This window comes from Gallus gallus, chromosome 17, assembly GCF_016699485.2.
Source record: "Gallus gallus isolate bGalGal1 chromosome 17, bGalGal1.mat.broiler.GRCg7b, whole genome shotgun sequence".
Classification (NCBI taxonomy): domain Eukaryota; kingdom Metazoa; phylum Chordata; class Aves; order Galliformes; family Phasianidae; genus Gallus; species Gallus gallus.
Window position 1 is genome coordinate 8,481,192 of NC_052548.1, and position 18,050 is coordinate 8,499,241.

Below are 18,050 nucleotides of genomic sequence, written 5' to 3' on the forward strand. Positions count from 1 at the left end.
ATACTGCGGGCGGGGCGGGCTCGGCGCCGCCGCCGCCGTTGCTAAGGCCGAGCCGCGGGGCCTGCTGTTCCGCCGGGCCTCGGGCAGCGGCTCCGGGAAGGAGCGGGGTGGCTCCGGGCCCGCCTGGCAGGGCCGGGGCCCGGGCCGAGCTCGGCGGTGAGGTGGAATCCTCGCGAGGATTCCTCCGCGCGGCGGCGAACCCCGCGAGGGAGCGCGGCCGTGTTCCTCTCAGCGGTGAGTGGGGGCGGCCCCGGGTGGGGGGGCAGTGCTCAGAGGGGGGGCGGGAGAGGCTGCGTGCGTGACGGCCGCCTCCCGCTGTGCTCCAGCGGGGCTGCTCGTTTCGGGGTGTTGATGCGGGTTGCCGAGCGTGTCGCTGCGGATGCATCCCTTCCTCAAGAGGGCTTTGTGGCCCTAAAAGCGGGGGATGCTTTCTGAGTTTCAGCAGCAGCGCCCGGGGTGCGCTGTGGGAGGAATGGCGGCGGGGGACTCCTTGCTGATCGCTCCATGCTGAGGGGCCGCTGGGAACCTCCAGGCCTGCGGCGCTGCTCGGAGGCTGAGCGCTGTGACTCACTGTGCGGCAGGGCCGGCCTGCGGCGTTAGGAGAGCTGGCAGTGATACATGGGCAGTTTTAACGTGCCGCCGTTGCACACAGCTCCTTTCTTAAGGAAATAGGTTGGAAGCGATGCCCGCAGCAGTTGGGGAATCAGGTCAGCGTCCTGCTCTTGTGGAAATAACGTTGGTGCAAGGTCGCGGTAAGGTTTGAACTGTTCTATATGAGGAGCTGGATTCCTGACTGCAGTCCAGAAGTTCTCATTCCTACGTGTTTCTTTTGGGAAAACTCATGTGTTTTACCTCTTGACGTTTTGCAGACAATGCAGCTGTCCGCACACGCACCTTCCCTTTGTTCTCAACCAAAGACTGAACTGTCTTCAGGCTCCACGTCTTTCTGGCTTGGCTAGAGCTCTGTTAGCCCACAGAGTAAGCAAGGCAAAGAAAGCTATGCTGTGAGGAACTGCGAGCGTGGAGCAGCCCGTAGCTGTTAGCCAGGAGGAAAATGAGTTCTCTCAATGGATTTTCGCAGCACTCAGGGACGTGCGTTACACAGAGGGCAGAAGGTGGAGCAGTACAGGACCTGCAAGCTAAAAAAGCGGGCAAAGCAGCAAAGAAAGAGACCAGCGGCAATGGCGTTCTGACCTTTGAATCTCCTCCACGCGTAGATACCTTACTGAATGAAACCTTAAAGCTTCTGCCGGATGAACTCAAAGCGAACGTGAAAGTTAAATCGATTACCCCAAGGCCTCCGAGGAAACCCCGGCTGGAGCGTGCTGCATCTTTGGATGAGAAGAACTGGAAGAGGTGGAGGAGGTTTAGAACTAGTCAGGAAAGTCTGACTGATCCCAACGAGACGAGTTCCTCCAATGGTTCCCTGCAGGAAGCAGCCCTCACCTCTCCCATCAGGGGTAGAGCAACCCCCTGCAGTCAGTGCTGTGAGCCAAACTCCTTGCACAGTTCACCAGATGCCTCAGAAGAAAGTCCCGTGGGGAAAAGCAAAGGAAGCACTTCTGACCTGGGGAAACGAGCCTCCGAGATCTCCAGTGCCTTTGGTGGGCTTCTGCGTGGGAAAGCGTTTGCAGGCAGCAAACCCCGGCTGTCCCAAATAATGCCAGCTCGACCTCTGCCGCCCATGGAGCTCAATGTGGCCTCTCATACGCTGAGGACAGCAAATAAGATTGACCCAGATCTTATGGATTATCGGCATTATTCTCAGCACAAGTTTGGGAGGGTAAGCAACAGCTTGAGTGACACCAGGCTGCATGGCAACGGGATCGTCTATGATAATTGCTCCACAGACTCCATGAAATCTACGTTCAGCCTGCTCACTCCCATTCGTTCCAAGGATGTCCGCAGCAGGTACGTCCCCCAGCTTCTCGTGGCAAAGTCTGCTGTGTGCGGTAGGTGCCAGCTGCCCTGCGGAGTCCTGATGGTCAGAGGCAGAGAACTTGTGACTGGTCGGTAGATCACTGAAGGTCTCTGTTGTTGTACTTCCTGAGGAGACTGGAAACAGTTTGTAGGTGAAAATACTGGTACAAATACTCTGTTCTCCTTTGGGCTGAGTGTTGTTTTTCCAAAGTAGATTTACTGTTGGTTTTCTTGTAATATTTGAGTAAGCTGTTTTGGAAGTTAAGGAGCAGTAGCTGTGCATGCTAACAGTTGGGAATTTTTCCCCTCTGCCTCAGATTTCACAGGATTCTCTTGAGGAATAATCTCAGGTCTCAATACAGCACTTTCTCCTATTGGGGCCCTGACCTCTTACTCAAGTTGATTGTCTTCATAATTAGTTAAGCTTAGATTATTGATTGGGGGGGGGGGGGGGGGGGGGGCGCTGATTTTGCTTATTAAGGTATGGAATCCTCACTCTACAAAGACCTCCCAGCACACAGCACAAACACTGTGATGTGGCACAGGTTGGGAAGTGTGCTGAAAGGTAAAGGGCTCAGCTAAGAATGGTGTGCTGTAGGTACACAGTGCTCTGCAGGACCTCAGGGGATAAATCTGGTCAATGATCCAAGGAGTGGGTAGCAGTAATAAAAGGGAAAGTGATTCTGCTTTGAGTTGTTTTGTGTTTCTCTGTACGTCTATTACTTTTTATCTTTGAGTTTCTAAAAACTGTAAATGTTCTGGTAAACTCTAAGGTAGCAGAATAGTATATAAAGACATTGTTTTCTTGAGCTGAAGTTTTATTCTTGATTAACTCAAGTTTGGAGTGCTGCAAATCTGTATTCCAATCATGATGCTGTTTTCTTAGATACTCTTCTGTGGGTCTTCTGTTCACAGAAGCTATTTGGAAGGCAGCCTTCTGGCAAGTGGTGCCTTACTGGGAGCAGAAGAACTCAGCAGATGTTTCCCTGATCGGAATGTGGGCATTTTTGTGGCCACCTGGAACATGCAAGGCCAGAAGGTACGTGCACATAATTCTCCAGAATACTTTTGGCAGCAGTAGAATTACCCTGTATTTATTACAGGGAGTGGGGTGATAGCTTCTTCTTTTCACGACCGTGTTCCTAATCAGAGTACATTGTCTTTACCAAATGGCAGGGCCCTTTCATGCATGTTCAGCTTAGAGATAAGGTCTCAGTACTGGAGTCCCTCAGGTTCTAGGTATGGAAACAGCAAGAAGCTTCCTAGCCCTTCTCTGGCTTTTTGTAGCAGCTCCTTGACGCTCTATTGCTGCTAGGGTCTTGTGAAGAGGACTGATAGTTCAGTACTTGGAAAGAGAACATCCCTAAAGAATATCATCTCCTGCCTACATCTTTACTTAGCATAGGAATTTATGATCGATTCAAATAGATGATTGAGAAGCTGTGCTTAGAAGAACATAATCAACCCTTGCAGTGTTCAGTAAATAGCCTGTGAGCTTGGTGAAAAAATACATCCTGGGAAATTAGAAGTGTCACATTGCCAGCCTGTGCAGCTGCAGTAACCAACGTGTGGAGTGCTGGTTACTGCTGGAGTGACAGCAGTTGAAATCTACCTTTGGGAAGGAGTATTCTTAGTGGTATCCTATTTTAGAAGCATGAGTTGCTTGTAGCACTTGTAGCTTTATCTGCACTTCTCCTTTTGTAGTAAGTCTTTCCATACTTTATTTTTTTAATGACAGGAACTTCCAGAGAATCTGGATGACTTCTTGTTGCCAACAGATCCTGACTATGCCCAGGACATGTATGTCATTGGGGTTCAAGAAGGCTGTCCAGACAGGTAGCAAAAGCAATGTAATGAACCATCCTTTTTTCTTGTTAACTAGTAGCGTTGTTTTTAATTAGTCTGGAAATAATCATATTCTTCATAAACCACCTTGTAATGTCTGTGCACGAGCACCAGGGGAAGTGAGTGTTAGAGGAAAATGTCACAAAAATCTATAAATACAGAATGTGGCCCTTTCCCAGGGCAGCTAACAGAACTCCTGTTCAGTAAGAGTGTTATCTGAGCCAGTTGTAGCCTAGCTCACTGACCAGTAGTGTTCGCATTCTTGTGCTCGTTAGTACAAAGTTTACTATGTGAGATTGACTAGCCCTAGAAGAGTGGCTCAGAGCCTCGTGTCAGTCCCTGCTCTTTTTTTTAGATTATCCTTCCAGTGGGAATTGTATTTCCTTGGATCTGAAAGCTCTCAGTCACCAACATGCAGACCCTGCTCCATGGTCGTGATTTAGACTGAGCAGCCTTTGTTGCAGCATTTCTTTGGCAGTGGGGGCTTTGCTTATACTCAGTTGCCATTCTTCGTTAGAGGGATCGCTCTGTTTTCACAATGCTGACTCTCTTTCCCGGTTATTGTCTCTTGTACCATCTTTGTGATCCAGCTGTTGTTCTCTCCTGCAGAAGAGAGTGGGAAATCCGCCTCCAGGAGACGCTGGGCCCCCACTACGTCATGCTCTACTCTGCTGCGCACGGAGTGCTCTACATGTCAGTCTTCATTCGAAGGGACCTGATCTGGTTCTGCTCAGGTGTGTGGTCCAGTATGAGCTGGAGAATGGGGAGGTGAAAGGACTGCTGCTACCAGGTGTCTTGTCCTTTTCTCCAGGGCTGTCCCTCTCCTCCCTTTCATACTTGTTGTCTCTGGAGCTTTTCTCTAACAGCAGCTTCTCTTTCTCCTTCCAGAAGTGGAATATGCCACAGTGACAACTCGAATCGTATCTCAGATCAAAACCAAGGGAGCTCTGGGAATCTGCTTCACGTTTTTTGGGACCTCCTTTCTCTTTATTACCTCCCATTTCACATGTGAGACACTTTCAGTTTTGTTAGAAGTGTCCTGATTGAGGAAGAGGGGGGGGGGGGGGGGGGGGGGGTTGATTTACAAACGAAGGAAGGCTGCAGGGGAACACAAGAGCAGGACAGACTGAAGTCAAAGCTCAGCACTGCTGAGCTGAAGAGGGGAGGGAGGGGAATATGTGAGGTAACAAACTTGGAAAGAAACTGTTTAGAAAACAAAAATGAGCATGGTGCATTTGTTTCCCTTTTTCCACCCTTTCTGCCATTATCTGTAAGTCTGTGTGCTCCCTGGAGCAGGGTTCCTTTTTACAAGAATGTCTCATTCCCACTGAAAGCTCTGTTGTCATCAGAAATGGAGCTGAATGAAAATGATGCCAGTAGTGGGATTTCTGTATTTCAGCTGGGGACAGTAAGGTGAATGAGAGGAAGCTGGACTACAATAAAACCATTCAAGCACTTACCCTTCCTAAGGTCGTTCCGGACACAAACCCCTATCGATCCAGCTCTGGTAAGTGTGAAGCATTCTTATGTATGAGCCCAAATGAGCAGGGGTTGTGCAGAACAAAGGGGAGTGCACAAAGGAGGAGAGACTGGGATGGGTTTTTTGAATTAGTTGATATAAAAAGGGGCTGCGTGTCTTTCTGTGTGAGGATGGCTCTTACACCATTTTCTTTTCTTTTTTAGTTGAATCATAATTTGGGGGAAATTTGAGAGAAAAGGTTGAAATAGAGGAGCCATTTCTGCCAAACTGTGCATCATACAGTTGTTATTTCTAAAGAATGAGGGGAGTTGCAGTGAACGTGTAGCTACGTCAGATACTTTATTTTTCCTCCAAACTCAAAGGGAAGGAGAAGTGTGGGAGTTTTGTTTGCTTTCAGAACTTTCTAGAATGTTTCCTTTTATGCTGACGCCTCTGCCTTGAATCTGCAGGTGATGTCACAACTCGCTTTGATGAAGTATTCTGGTTTGGTGACTTCAACTTCCGACTAAATAAGGACCGCGAAACTGTGGATTCCATCTTGAACCAAAATCCAGAAACAGGAGTCTCCAAACTACTGGCATATGACCAGCTTACCAGTGAAATGGGGAGAGGTAAGTAACAGCTGTCCTCCCAGCCTGCAGGTTTCTACACACAGAAATGATTGCTGCCAACTCCCTATTTTCTAAACATATTCACTGCTTTCTCTTGTTAAAATCACTAGAAAGGGAACTCAGCAGTTATCGAATCTGGTGGGAGTCTGTTAAGGAGAATTCTGCCTTTTGCTGTGCATCTCGTGTAATCTGCCAAGCTATTTATTGTTCTGTTTCATCTGACTCCTCTGTAAAATGGTCGTCATTCTCTCACAGCACCAAGGGCATTTAGGTTGTACAGACAGCACACCAAAGCATTGTGAGCTCCCTGTGGAAGGGGAAGCACATACACCAAGTGTTGTTTGTTTAAGTAGGCACAGACTAGCTATTCATCTTCATCATATAAGAGCCTGAACTTCCTACATTTCCAGAGCCTAGTCTTCCATAGTCATGTATGTACACGCTTGCTGTTCCTACCCAGCATTAGTTCAACAGTGTTGAATAAGTGCAGAATGTGTGCCAGAGTGATGGAAGGAGTTTATGTTGTTTTCCCCCTCCCATACAGGGTCTATTTTCAAAGGATTCCAAGAGGCTGACATTCATTTCCGTCCTTCCTACAAGTTTGACATAGGAAAGGACAGCTATGACACCACTTCCAAACAGAGGACTCCTTCCTACACGGTAAGAGAGGGTTTCAGAGCAGCGCTCTTGGAAGGCCTGCATAGGCATTTACCTGTCTCCAAAGGGGATTCTCACCTACATTAAAAAGCTGCCTTGAATATGTTCCCTCCTATAGTCGGTCTGCATGAGATTCAGCCATGCTGAAATTTGTCAAGGACAGCAGGGCATGTGGAACTCAGAAGAAAGGGTTGTTGAATGCATGAGAGTTTGTCACAGACTGCCAGTCTTACTTTTTCCTGCCTCACGTCATGTTACAGTGCATTATCCTCTGTGCTCAGAACTGGACACAAAAGTGCCCTTGGGATCAGACATACATTCTTCATGACTGCATCCCTGTCCAAGAATTTCACTAAGTAGAGTCTAATAAATGAGCTGGTGCTTCTCTCCAGCTTTGAGAGATGCAAAGGGAGTTACTGTGAGTTTCCTGTCTGTCTCCCAGGATCGAGTAGTGTTCCGCAGTCGGTACAGAGATGACATCCAAGCTGTTAAATACTCATCTTGTCCTGTGATCAAAACTTCAGACCACCGTCCTGTGTTTGCATTGTTCCGTGTGAAAGTGAGGCCTGGCAGGGACAAGTAAGTACCTGTTGGTGCTGTTCTGTGTAACTGTACATGTCTGCAGTGATCCTGAGGATGTGCTCCCTTTCAGTGTTTGTCACATCAGGAGAGTCCCTGAAATAGGGAACTGCAGGGGATTAACTCTGTGTTTGTTTTTTACCCAATATATGTTGCCAATGGTCAAAGCAGTAATAGTGCTTAAGCCTTGCAGCTGACATCAGAAATCCTGGCTACCAGGTCTCTTAATCCTCCTGAGGGAGATTAATGGAGTCTGCTGCAGTTGGCTGAGTCTGTGTTCTACCTGACATGCAGCTTTCTGGTTTGCCTGTAAGCATGGGCAGATTTCATCTTCTGTTTCTCTTTCCCTTTTTTGGGGTCGGTGCTGTTTGCACTCCCAGTGGTGTCTGCATTCCAACATAGCTGTATGCCTGTGGAGAATTTTACATTCTCCAAGTTTCTTAATATTCCACTGTCAGCTGCTGTGCCATTGTAACTCCTCAGAAAATGCAGTTAAGTCACTGAAATTGAGTTTGCCCCTTTCCTGCAAGTAGCCTGCTGAGGGAGTTCGAAACCCAGGTATCTAGAAAAGGACAATTTCATGGAGCACTTGATCAGCAATGCAATTAGAATTGGGATTTGGGGGAGTGTGGGGGGCTAAATAAAGGTTAAAAAAAGAAGTCTGGCCCTTTGTTTTATGAATTAGTTGGTAAACACTGGGCAAAGAAGAACGCATTTGTGCCCTAATCTAATGGCTTGTTTTTATATTGTAGTATTCCACTTGCTGCGGGGCAGTTTGACAGAGAACTCTACTTAATTGGAATAAAGAGACGGATTACAAGGGAACTTCAGAATCGACGACAGCAAAAAGACCAAAAATCCAGCAGCATATGTAGCATTTCCTGAGCTAAGAACTCTGCAACGCTTGTGTTAGAGGTGCCTGGAAGGAGGATTTCAAGCCACGGCAAAGTCTGCAGGGAATTGTCTGCTTAAGCACCTCTGGCAGTTGCTGGGGCCTGTGAAGAATGTCTTAAACCTCATCCTGGATTCATTTGCATGAGGTAATCCATACAGCTCAAATGCTTTTGCTGAAGAAAACGGAGTTGGTTAGTTAGGGCATCCATTCCAACAGACGCAATATTTTTGACCAATACTGTCTTTGGAAAGACCAGATGCAGTCTGTCTCTTCTAAGATGACTCCATGCAGGGTCCACATCTCTTGGAATTGGCATGACTGGGGGCAAGGGACCTAAGAAAAGCCTGCAGGAAGGTGAAAATGTTGGCTTGTCTGTCTGTTTGATTTGATCAGGTTACCCTTAATATGTTGTGGGGTTTTTTTTCCTTACCTGTAGCCAACCGTGCAGTATTCTGTAATATGTGTAATGGGGACCACTTGGGGAACTTAGGCAGTTTTGTCTATGGATGGTTACTCCTGAGTTGGGCTTTTTTGGACCTCTGCAGCAGGATCTGCATGAGCGTACTGTTGTACATTCGAGGTGTATGAACATTGCCTTTCAAGAATTATTCTGTAGGCCTTTTTGTTAGTGGGGAGGTGTGTAAATATCAATCTCTCACACCATACATCTGTCTGCTTTAAATCACTCCCCCCCTTCTGCAGCAGGACGCTCGAGTTGAAAACAATAGCCTAAGTGCAGCTACTGTGTAATGCTCCACCAAAGTGATTGAGATGTTGAACGAGTAGTGAGGAAGTAAGCAGGGATACTGCAGCAAGACAGATCAGCTCCATTCTGTTACCTCTGATGACAGTTAAACTCCCTTTTTTATTTTCCCAATTCAGTGAACTGTGAGTAACTTGTTATTTTTGATGTGGTGTTCCCCTAAGACTAAACATGCATATGAACTGGTATGGCACTGGTAAAAGGTTAATATACAGCTAATATTTATAGGGACAGATTGGCTGGGTTATTCATCACCTCAGTAGTAACGCCATGCAAACAATTTGGAAGTGCTGCTAACTATGCAACCTGTCCAAGACAGGGCTTCTGTTCTGCGGTACAAACATCTATGGCACTGACCTGTCTGTAGCCACCAGGTATTTGCATTTCCTTTCTTTTTAAAGGAATAAAAATCAATCAATATGGTACCTTAAATGAGAGCCAGTCTTATTGCAGGGCTGTCAGAACTGTGGCCGTTTGACTGTGATGCCTGCTAACCCTTTGGGTGACCTTAGCTCTTCTTCTGCAGCTGGAAAAGTGAGACAGTCTCCTTTGGTATTATTTGCACTGAACAAATAAAGGGCATTTCACCTGCCAGTTCAGGAAAGGTAGTGCTGAACTGCTCAATTTGAGAACTCTCGCTACTTGCTTCAGTCAATTACAGATTTCTTTATTATCTTTAAAAACATGCACAGCAATCGAATGACTTCCATACTGTGAGTTCTGTAAGAAGCAATGTAACGTGTTTTGTTCCAGTTACGTAAGGTATGGTGATAAAGCAGATCATAGCTGCCTTGTGTATTCTGCTCCCAATTTGATTGTTCCTTACAACACACAACAAGCCAGTGACAGGCTGTGATGCAGCTGTCTCCACTTTTAAGCCCATATAGCAAGGGATTATTCAAACCAAGGTGCTTTCTCATCAATCCTGGGTCCCCATTTCTTCAATATGTTAAACATTTGCCATTTTTTTTCTTTCTGGAACACGATGGCAGTCCCATATCTGTCCCTTTCAGTATCGTGAGCTTTCTAAACATTGTCATTTCATTGAATTTCACTGCTTACTGAGCTCCACGCCAGTGTAAGACTGAGAGTTCTGCCTTCTTTTTGCCAGGACTTAAATTAATCTGACTGACGCTTTGAGGAAAGGTAGGTTACAAGTTTAAGGTGCAACTCCTTCGAATACTGGTTTGGGAGTAAGAAAAACTTTTATTCTTTAGCATAATTCACTTTCAAGTGAAAATCTACTTTCCCTTGGGTTCTAGCATAATTATTAAGTTATTCCCATACATATGATTTCTAAGAGTATTACAGATGGTAAATTACAGCAGTGAGATAACCCACGATGCTTGGAACAGAACCTGGATTGCAGATTCTGTTTTGCATGGGTAATAACCAATATTTTCCCAAGTCATTTTGACCAAATACTTGTTCACCATGTTTAACAGCTGTACTATTCTCTGATGAGAGAATATTGAAATATTTGCTTTAGCAGCATTTTCAGCAGTCTTCCTATACCCATACAGGTCTTACAGGATGTCTCACTGGAGTACAACGTGTCAAACTGAACTGTAATCTAAAGCAAATTCTTTAAAACAAGTGTGGTGAGCACCCTTGTGAAGGAAAGCTATTAATTAGAGGAACACACCTCTAATTATTAGCCTGAAGCCTTCTGTTATTTAATCCCATCTGGCCTGCTGCCACGTGTCTGCCCTGTGAGGGTGCTGTGCCTACAGGGGCAGGCAGGCCACTGCCTTCCTGAAGGCACACAGCGGGGCCTCTAATGTGACATCCACAATGCTGCTGCTGAAAAGGCTGCTCCTACAACACGGCTTAGTGGTAGCACACAGCAGTGATTTCTCAGGTACGTGCTTTCAGTCGCAGTGATAAATATTTGGGGTTGCTATGCTCTCCCCAGTACCAAGAGAAGGCTGTGTACACCCATCTTCTCTTGAGGATCAGAGTACTCATCCTGAGCCAGGGTGGGCCTGTAAATCCAACACGGTAAGCTCTTCATAGCCCAATGTTCTTGCTCAGCTGTAATGTCACTCCGTGTTTGCACAGTATGCCTGGAAAGATCTGGGAGGGAGTGGAGCTGTAGCAGTATTATAAATGCACCAAACCACAATGAAAGCAGCAGCAGATCTCTCAGACATACTCAGGAAGTGCTGCTTTATCGAAAGAGCCGGTACATCCGGGGGAGCCGACCATCCTTGCTGGAAAGCGCTTCTTGGATGTGTTCATAAGTAGGCAGATCTGTCAGGTCACCCAGAGCAGCCACAGCTGGTTTCTTATGGAGCATCTTAGTGACCACTCTCTTGATGTCAGTGGATTTCACCTTACCTGCAGTGGGGGAAAGAGAAAAAAAGAGGAAAAAAGCCAGAGCTGTAACAGCCACATTCTAAATAGCACAAACCAGTGTTATTGTGGTACCAACTCAGACCCCATGATGCTCAGAAAACCAAATCATCACTAGCTATAGACATTCTCTACCAGGCTTCAGCTTTCGCCCTTCTTCTGACAAACAACGCTAGCTTGCAAGCAGCTGAGAAGATTAGTTTGAAATCTGTATTTATGCCCTCGTGCTAGAGTAACTCATCTATGCTATCAGAGTATATATTTTAAGTAAGTTGCCACCCCCAGACTGCACCCACAAATCAATCCAGGGAAGGTAAACTGGTTTACTCACTGATCAGTGCACAAAGCTCATGAGGTAGTTTCCTTGTGTTCGTTGCCAGCACTTGCCTTCCCACGTCTTCAAAGATAACTGGTCTAGACTCAAGGTTCATCATGAGCATAGACTTGAGTTGTGTTTTTGCTCGCTCAAGTTCTACCTGCAAATGAGCAGCAAATACAAACATCTTCTAAAAGGATTGGCCACTGCTTTCTTATACAAGCTACCAATGTTCTCTGGAAAACACAAGTGGTTGGATTAGTGCCATATTCCAGCCCAAATGGCCTTTCTTTTGCTCTAAAAAGATTGTTGTGAAGAGCTGTGGAGCGCTTCAGAGTTGTGCAGAGACCTCCCTCTTTGTGAACATGCTGCTAAAATGAAGGCATTCTTTTATGGAAATACAAGAAATACTTCACCCCGGCAAGGCCAATGCAATGCAATACTTCAGCTCAAAGATCATCTACATAGTCTGCAGGTTAGGTTGCTGACCTCTCCTATTGCTCCTGCCATTAGAATGAATTCTCTTGTGATGATTTCCACCATCTCTCGGACCTAAGAAAAACAGGTATTTGAAACAAAATTACAGCAGTGTTTAATATTCTGTTAGGATAGCATAATATGCTCAACATCTAGTTTGATTTCAGAAAAATGCTCTGTTGGATTCCAATAGCTTTGCAATGTTACAAGTTGATAGATATCTGCTACCATTACATTATCGTCAAGTACGAAAGATCTAATTCATATCATTGTTTGGTAGTAAGTGATGCAACGACTGTTTAAGGACACCTGTCTTTGAATGCAGGACTGTATACCTGTTTGGGATCTGCACTGGCATGTATACACAGGAGACCTGTGTCCTCGTAACTGTGGTGGTAAGAAGTTGCATTGTACATCCAGTGGTGCCTGTGAGTACACAAACAGAAAGTTAAAGTTTAGAAAATAGAATATAAATATCAAATTTAAAAAACCATGGACAGTGAGTCCCCTCCTAGCTCATTGTCAGGCTTCTCAGTAGTACCAGAAGGAACTGTCAGTCCCTGAATCTGACAGTTTTTTCTTCTTGTCCTCTGAATCCTCGAGACTAAGAAGAAAACAACGGAATAGTACTACTAGTGCCTACAGCCAATTCTTTTAATATTCCCTGCCTGAAGGAATGGATTGGGCTAATGGAAGAAGAAGGGATTCCGGCTCACTTCTGACCCTTTCAAAAATACTCGCTAACAAACAAATCAGTCTTGTGTATTTCCAACAGAATAAGCTGATGTAAAACCTAGGAGTGCTGGCCTTCCACGACAGCCTGCTATAGAAGACTGTTTCTGCTATCCATTAAGCAAACACAAACAAACCTGTTGAGCACATTGAGGTACAGTCGGGTGAACATGCCCTTGCCAGGTCCTCCAGCTGAAAAAGAGCCACCGCCTCCCATCATCATATTTAATACTGCAAAGGGAATGAAGTCTTCCTCCTGAAATTCAGGAAGAAATTCAGTCACCCAACAGCAGAGACCCAGCAGAGCTCTCAAGGATCAGGGGTGAGTAAGGAGAAGAAGAATTCAAAACGTGGCACGAGAGGAATGTAAAGATCAATGCCTTTATCAAATGATGAGTGAAGAAGCTGCTTCTGCATACAGGTTCCATCAGCAGCAAGAGTGCCAATGTTCACCTACTGAGACATAGTAGCCTGAGGTTCTGCAAGTACAGAGTATCTTAGGTTGATACTTACTAAAAATGAGCAGCTTTCCAACCCAATCATAATGTGGGTAAGCTCTGGGATTGGAGTAGGGCCCAGGCTCACATCTGACATGTCTTTTTCGACCTGTGTGAAAAGGCAACAATCTATTAGGATTGATTTTATCCTGTTTTATCCGGCTTGATAAATTCCTATTAATTAACTCGTCAACCACGTAATGGCTGCCACGGCCAGTTTGGCATCACATTCAAATCAGCAAATCCAACAGAAAGAAAAAGGCCATTCCACCTTCCTCTTACCTTGACAATGCCTCCCGTGTACTGAGCCACAGACCTGTCCACCTCCTTGGTCTGTGCACTACCCCACACTGGCTCCACTCCAAGCAGATATTTCTTCGCACACTCCACCAACTGCTCGTGCTCAATTCCCACCCCTGCCAGCACCATCCTGTCCGGCGTATAGTAATTGCGCAGGTATGAGTGCAGGACTTTCTGATCAATTTTGTCAGTGTTTTCCACTGGGCAGAACCTCTTCAGTCCAACTGTATTTTCTCTGTAGGCTGCCTACAAGGAAACAGATTGAAGTAGCAAATATTAGTTCACCCCCTCAATCTACACCTTCTGTTTGAGACTTAGGAGAAAGGACAGACTGAGCACTAATATTAGCATCCATCAACATCTCAACAAAGGTAATCAAAACTCATTTCTAACTCGGATTAAAATCTTTCATGTATAAAACACAGAGCTTCAAAATGGAGAGGCAGCAAAATTCTCCCTCATACCACTGAGATCACAAAAAAAATCTGTTTTCCAAAGTCTGAAATTAACCCTGCAGTTGGGGGGAAACTGAGGAGGAGGATGCAGCGTGTCTCACACAGGGTACTGCACACAGGACAGACTTGTCAGTGTTTTACCGCATGGATCATCTCTGTGAGGAGAGGCTCAGGATCAGGTCTCATGTTCAAGTCCTCGAGCTCAAACCGTATAGCCATTCGAGTCATCTCAATTTCTTCATCTGTAATAAGAGAGAAAGAGATAACAACCACCAGGCGAGACGCTCATTTGCTGCGTGAGAACTCTTAAACTTTCTTATGAGCATAATCAACTGGAGAATTCTAAAGTCATGCTTTGGGGTTTCTGTGTTGAGGCAGATATTATGTTCCCAAACCTGATAACCTGGGCTGCAGGGCTACGTCGGCCAGCAAGTTGACAACTGTGTCCAAGCCTTTGGCATCAGCAGAAACAGCATACATGATGGTGTCCCTGCAAGGCAAGCACAGTGGTGCTGCACTGAGAATCGCACTCACTCAGTAACAGTGCTTTAGGGCATCGTAGCCCCGTGTTTGCCCATAAATCAGTAAATGCTTAGAAAAGGCAACACTACTGGCTTTTATTATCCCACCAGGTCACTTTGGGGATTTCTTAGCAGCTGCCACAAGCGGGATTCTGCTGCTCAGAAGAATAATGCAACTTTTACAGTCACAGTGACTGCCACAGCCACCTCAAAGAGAAAAGAGCACAAGCCTGGTACCTTGAAGCCTGGCAGTCGCAGATGCCTCCATGTTTTTCTAAGGTGAGGAGAATTTCATCTTTGCTGCTAAACTGTGCTGTGGACTAAGAACAAAGATCATCAGCGTCACAAAGCAGCAGTGACAACTATTTATAACCCCTCCGTGCAACCCAGACTGAGCATCTCCTGCTGCAGCACCGCGGCCTCCCTTCAAGTTCGTTAAGTCAAACCGTTTGCTAAATACGGAATTCAGGGCTGGGCGCGCCGCACACTTCAGAGAGCATCAGAAGCCATTGGTACAGACCGAGCCGTGCCGCCACTGCTCTCCCCGGCCCTGCCCTCGCACTGCACGCAGCAACAGCCGGGCTGGGGGACCCCGCGCTACTCACGGAGAACGCCAACTTCTCCAGGAAGTGCGCGATGCCGCTCAGGTACTTCGCTTCGTGCCGCGATCCGGAGTTGATGAGGACTGGCGGCGGAAGGCACGAGGTCAGCGCGCTGCCGGCCCGGCGAAGGGCCCCCCGCCCCGCCCGCCCCCCAACACTCACGGCCCACGGTGCAGAACTGCCCGAATTTGTTCTGGGAGGCGACGCGCAGCCCGTTCTCCAGCACCGTCACCCGCGTCTCGAAGCGCTCCCGGCCCTCGGCGGCCGCGAACACGGCTTTGGGCACGCCGGGCAGCGGGCACGTCAGCGACACGTTGGGGTAGGAGCCGCCTCCGCTGTAGCTCCGGGCGGCCGCCAGCCCGCACCTACGAGACAGCCACAGCCGCCGTTAGGGGAGGGGCCGCCGTTACTGAGAATAACGAGCTCCTCCTCCCGCTGAGGCTCACCGCCGGGCCGGGCCCCACGCGCCGCGCCGCAGCCACGCCACGGCGGCCGCCATCTTGCCGTGCCCCGGAGCCTCGCTTCCGGCCGGCGCCGAGTCACGTGAGCGCCGCGCGGTCTGCGGGCGGGAAAGGGGCGTGTCGGGCCGCCGGGATTGGCGGAGCGCCGCGGGGGGGCGGGGCGTGCGCCGGGAGCGCCGAGCTATGGCGGCGGCGGAGCTGCCTGAGTCCCCCACCGCCGAGCCCAACCCGTTCTCCTTCCGCGAGTTCGTGCGGAGCAAAGCCCGGAGCGGCGACGGAGCTCCGTCCGTCCGCGCCGAGGAGCCCGTCTTCCTCAGTCCCCGCCCCCCTTCCCCTCCCCAGGCGGCTCAGCTCTGCCCCCTCCTCGGCTCCCCGCTGCTGCCGGGCCCGGCGCCTCCCGGTGGGGCGGAGGAGGACGAAGACGAGGCGGAGTGGAGCGGCAGTTACCGACCCGCGGCCGCTGAACGGGCGCACCTCACTGCGGCCTTCTGTGAGGCCGGGGGGGCGGGCGCTGCTCCGCGGCGGCGCAGCTACGAGGAGGTGAGCGGCGCCCCGACAGCCCCGGCGCGATGGGTGCGGGGCCGGACCGCCCCGCTCATCTCTAACGAGGATTGGTTTCTCTTCTCCTGTAGCTGAAAGCAGAGAACGCCGCGTTGCGGAGGAGGATCCGCGAGCTGCAGGAGATCTCTGGGGCTCAAGCAGACGTGTGAGTGAGGCACGGCGTGGGGGGGGGGAGGTGAAAAGGAGTGGTGTTTGGGAGCTCCCCGGAAAGAGTGCAAAGCGTGGAAGAAGTGAACCGAACTCTCTCCTGTCTGTTAAAAAGCTTTATCAGATCTGCTTTTTCTTATTGGAAAAGGCTTGGTAAGTGCCCAGTGAGGTGATGCCTTGTGAGTGTATTGAGGCCTCATGCAGCTGAAGTTGTGAGGGTAATGGCAAGGCTCCACAGGAGGCAGTTAACTTTGGTGGGTGATTAACTTGACGTTGGGAGGCATTAAATTCCCGAGGCTCACCAACCCAGTGACTGATCCATGGTAGCGATTTCTCTTTGCTGCTCCCGTGGCGGTGGGTGACTGTTTCAGAACGCTCCAGACTGACTGAACAGACACGCTTTCTGTACAGTTGTGCTGTGTTTAGCTGTTCCCATTAGGGCTAATGGATGACGAATGCAGAAAGCCCTGGAGCTGCAGCCTACAAAGGCCGTTCTGTGAGATGCCTTAATTTTTTATTCCATGAAAGGATAGAGTTTCTCAGTTCTTCTCCTGGAGTCTTCTTGTGGTTATTTTACCAAGAAAAGTACTATTTTTTTTACCTTATTTTAAGGATGAAAAAGCTCGAAAGAAAGCTCGAGGAAAACAAAATCAAAGAAGAGAAGGAAGCTCGGGACTTGGAAGCAATGGTGCAGCACGTGGAGCAGAATCTCCAGCTGATGACTGTAAGTGCTGCCATCCCCATCTCGTACAGCATTCAGAGCAGAGGTGCTACAACACAAACCACATCGCTTCCCGTGATACCAGCGAGCCTTCCTGCATCTCACGCTCATCCTTTGTTCTCTTTCAGAAACGGGCTGTTAAGGCAGAAAATAATGCTACGAAACTGAAACAGGAAAATGCATTACTTCAGGTACAAAGCAGTGCCGTTCTCAAGGCCTCCTGCTGCTGCTGCTGCACCTCGCTCAGTGCTGCGAGTTCTGTGTTGTTCTCATTACCGAGGGCTTTATTTCCCTCCCAAGGTTCAGCTGAAGAATTACAAGATGGAGAACGAAGCTCTGAGGTCGGGGCAGTCAGCAAGCCTGGCTGCGGTGAAACAGAACGCAGACACGGCCCTACAGAACCTCCTGACTGTTATCACAAACTCTCAGTCTTCGATAAAGTAAGTTGCTTCCAAACACTCTGCTGGCACCACCTCAGGTGCTAAATGTGATAGCAGCAAAAGCCTAAACATCCCCAATAGGTTTTCTTTTGGGGCCGAAACTTGGGTCCTTTGTTATGCCCTGCAGGTCAGTCCCTGTTCTCACTTAGTTGCAATGTGTTTTCATCCGGAAAGCAGTGCCTGTGTGTGCTTTATCCTCTCCAGCCTCACGCTGTGTTTCTCTCACCCAGGCAGCTGCTCTCTGGAGCAGAATCACTGCAGCTCGTCGCCGATCTCCTGAAATCCATAGACAGAATTTCTGAGGTGTCGGAAGATGGACGGTGAAACCAAACGGATGGGCAGAGCTCCGTACTGAGCGCCGCGGGTGCTGCTGCAGGAGCAGCTGTTCCATCCCTGCAGGTGGCCGAGGATGGAGCCGGCAAAGGGCGGCGCTCAGCCGACAGCGAGCGGGACCGCAGCGCCCTGCTCGGCTCCGGAGACTACTAGCAGGGCTGGCAGGAACGCCCGGCCTCTCCCCACTCCCTCAGCGGCCGGAGCTGCGGGAATGGGCGGCCGTGCAGCACGGAGGAGCGGACCCGCTGGGGTTCGGGAAGCGGTGCGGCCGTAGGACCGGGCGCTGCTATCCGCGTAACGGAGCGATTAAAGGCGGACGCGACGCGCGGGTCGCGCTCCTGGCGAAGCTGTGCTCCCATTGGCTGTCTGATGTCACGTGCTC

The 18,050-nt window shown here is 48.6% G+C and overlaps 3 protein-coding genes across 5 annotated transcripts; 2 read left to right on the plus strand and 1 right to left on the minus strand.

Moving 5' to 3' along the window:
- Positions 1-49: 49 nt before the first annotated feature.
- Positions 50-9,354, plus strand: INPP5E (inositol polyphosphate-5-phosphatase E). 2 transcript variants are annotated; one of them, XM_415418.8, is made up of 11 exons: positions 50-234; positions 870-1,911; positions 2,836-2,959; positions 3,659-3,756; positions 4,375-4,499; positions 4,654-4,773; positions 5,165-5,272; positions 5,695-5,856; positions 6,401-6,516; positions 6,956-7,092; positions 7,845-9,354. In XM_415418.8, the coding sequence occupies exons 2-11, from the start codon at positions 1,055-1,057 to the stop codon at positions 7,975-7,977; spliced, it is 1,980 nt and encodes a 659-aa protein (XP_415418.3). In that variant the 5' UTR covers positions 50-234; positions 870-1,054; the 3' UTR covers positions 7,978-9,354. The 2 variants fall into 2 exon arrangements, with proteins under 2 accessions (XP_415418.3, XP_015135289.2); XM_015279803.4 differs by having other exon boundaries at positions 191-752.
- Positions 9,355-9,396: 42 nt separating this feature from the next.
- Positions 9,397-15,525, minus strand: PMPCA (peptidase, mitochondrial processing alpha subunit). Of its 2 annotated transcripts, XM_025156055.3 has the most exons (14): positions 15,452-15,525; positions 15,168-15,370; positions 15,009-15,088; positions 14,641-14,723; positions 14,278-14,372; positions 14,024-14,124; positions 13,410-13,673; positions 13,144-13,236; positions 12,768-12,886; positions 12,234-12,324; positions 11,911-11,973; positions 11,437-11,581; positions 10,906-11,090; positions 9,397-10,826 (listed from the first exon to the last, which is right to left on the minus strand). In XM_025156055.3, exons 1-13 carry the CDS (start codon positions 15,502-15,504, stop codon positions 10,921-10,923), a joined length of 1,560 nt encoding a protein of 519 aa, XP_025011823.1. In that variant the 5' UTR covers positions 15,505-15,525; the 3' UTR covers positions 9,397-10,826; positions 10,906-10,920. The 2 variants fall into 2 exon arrangements, with proteins under 2 accessions (XP_025011823.1, NP_001006197.1); NM_001006197.2 differs by having other exon boundaries at positions 9,397-11,090.
- A 98-nt stretch (positions 15,526-15,623) lies between these two features.
- On the plus strand, positions 15,624-18,026 carry SDCCAG3 (serologically defined colon cancer antigen 3). The gene is made up of 6 exons (XM_001235312.7): positions 15,624-16,006; positions 16,099-16,172; positions 16,787-16,898; positions 17,024-17,086; positions 17,196-17,335; positions 17,566-18,026. Exons 1-6 carry the CDS (start codon positions 15,650-15,652, stop codon positions 17,657-17,659), a joined length of 840 nt encoding a protein of 279 aa, XP_001235313.2. The 5' UTR covers positions 15,624-15,649; the 3' UTR covers positions 17,660-18,026.
- The last annotated feature ends 24 nt before the right edge of the window (positions 18,027-18,050 follow it).

Bases quoted from the DNA above. Each gene is read 5' to 3' on its own strand.
- INPP5E (XM_415418.8), top strand. From the start codon at position 1,055: ATGAGTTCTCTCAATGGATTTTCGCAGCACTCAGGGACGTGCGTTACA. The intron at 3,757-4,374 runs GTAGCAAAAGCA...TCTCTCCTGCAG, and splicing joins CAAGAAGGCTGTCCAGACAG to AAGAGAGTGGGAAATCCGCC. The intron at 5,857-6,400 runs GTAAGTAACAGC...CCTCCCATACAG, and splicing joins TACCAGTGAAATGGGGAGAG to GGTCTATTTTCAAAGGATTC.
- PMPCA (XM_025156055.3), bottom strand. From the start codon at position 15,504: ATGGCGGCCGCCGTGGCGTGGCTGCGGCGCGGCGCGTGGGGCCCGGCC. The intron at 15,089-15,167 runs GTGAGTGTTGGG...TTCCGCCGCCAG, and splicing joins GCAGTTCTGCACCGTGGGCC to TCCTCATCAACTCCGGATCG. The intron at 14,125-14,277 runs GTTTGGGAACAT...CTCTTATTACAG, and splicing joins CCTGCAGCCCAGGTTATCAG to ATGAAGAAATTGAGATGACT.
- SDCCAG3 (XM_001235312.7), top strand. From the start codon at position 15,650: ATGGCGGCGGCGGAGCTGCCTGAGTCCCCCACCGCCGAGCCCAACCCG. The intron at 16,173-16,786 runs GTGAGTGAGGCA...CCTTATTTTAAG, and splicing joins TCTGGGGCTCAAGCAGACGT to GATGAAAAAGCTCGAAAGAA. The intron at 17,336-17,565 runs GTAAGTTGCTTC...TCTCTCACCCAG, and splicing joins AACTCTCAGTCTTCGATAAA to GCAGCTGCTCTCTGGAGCAG.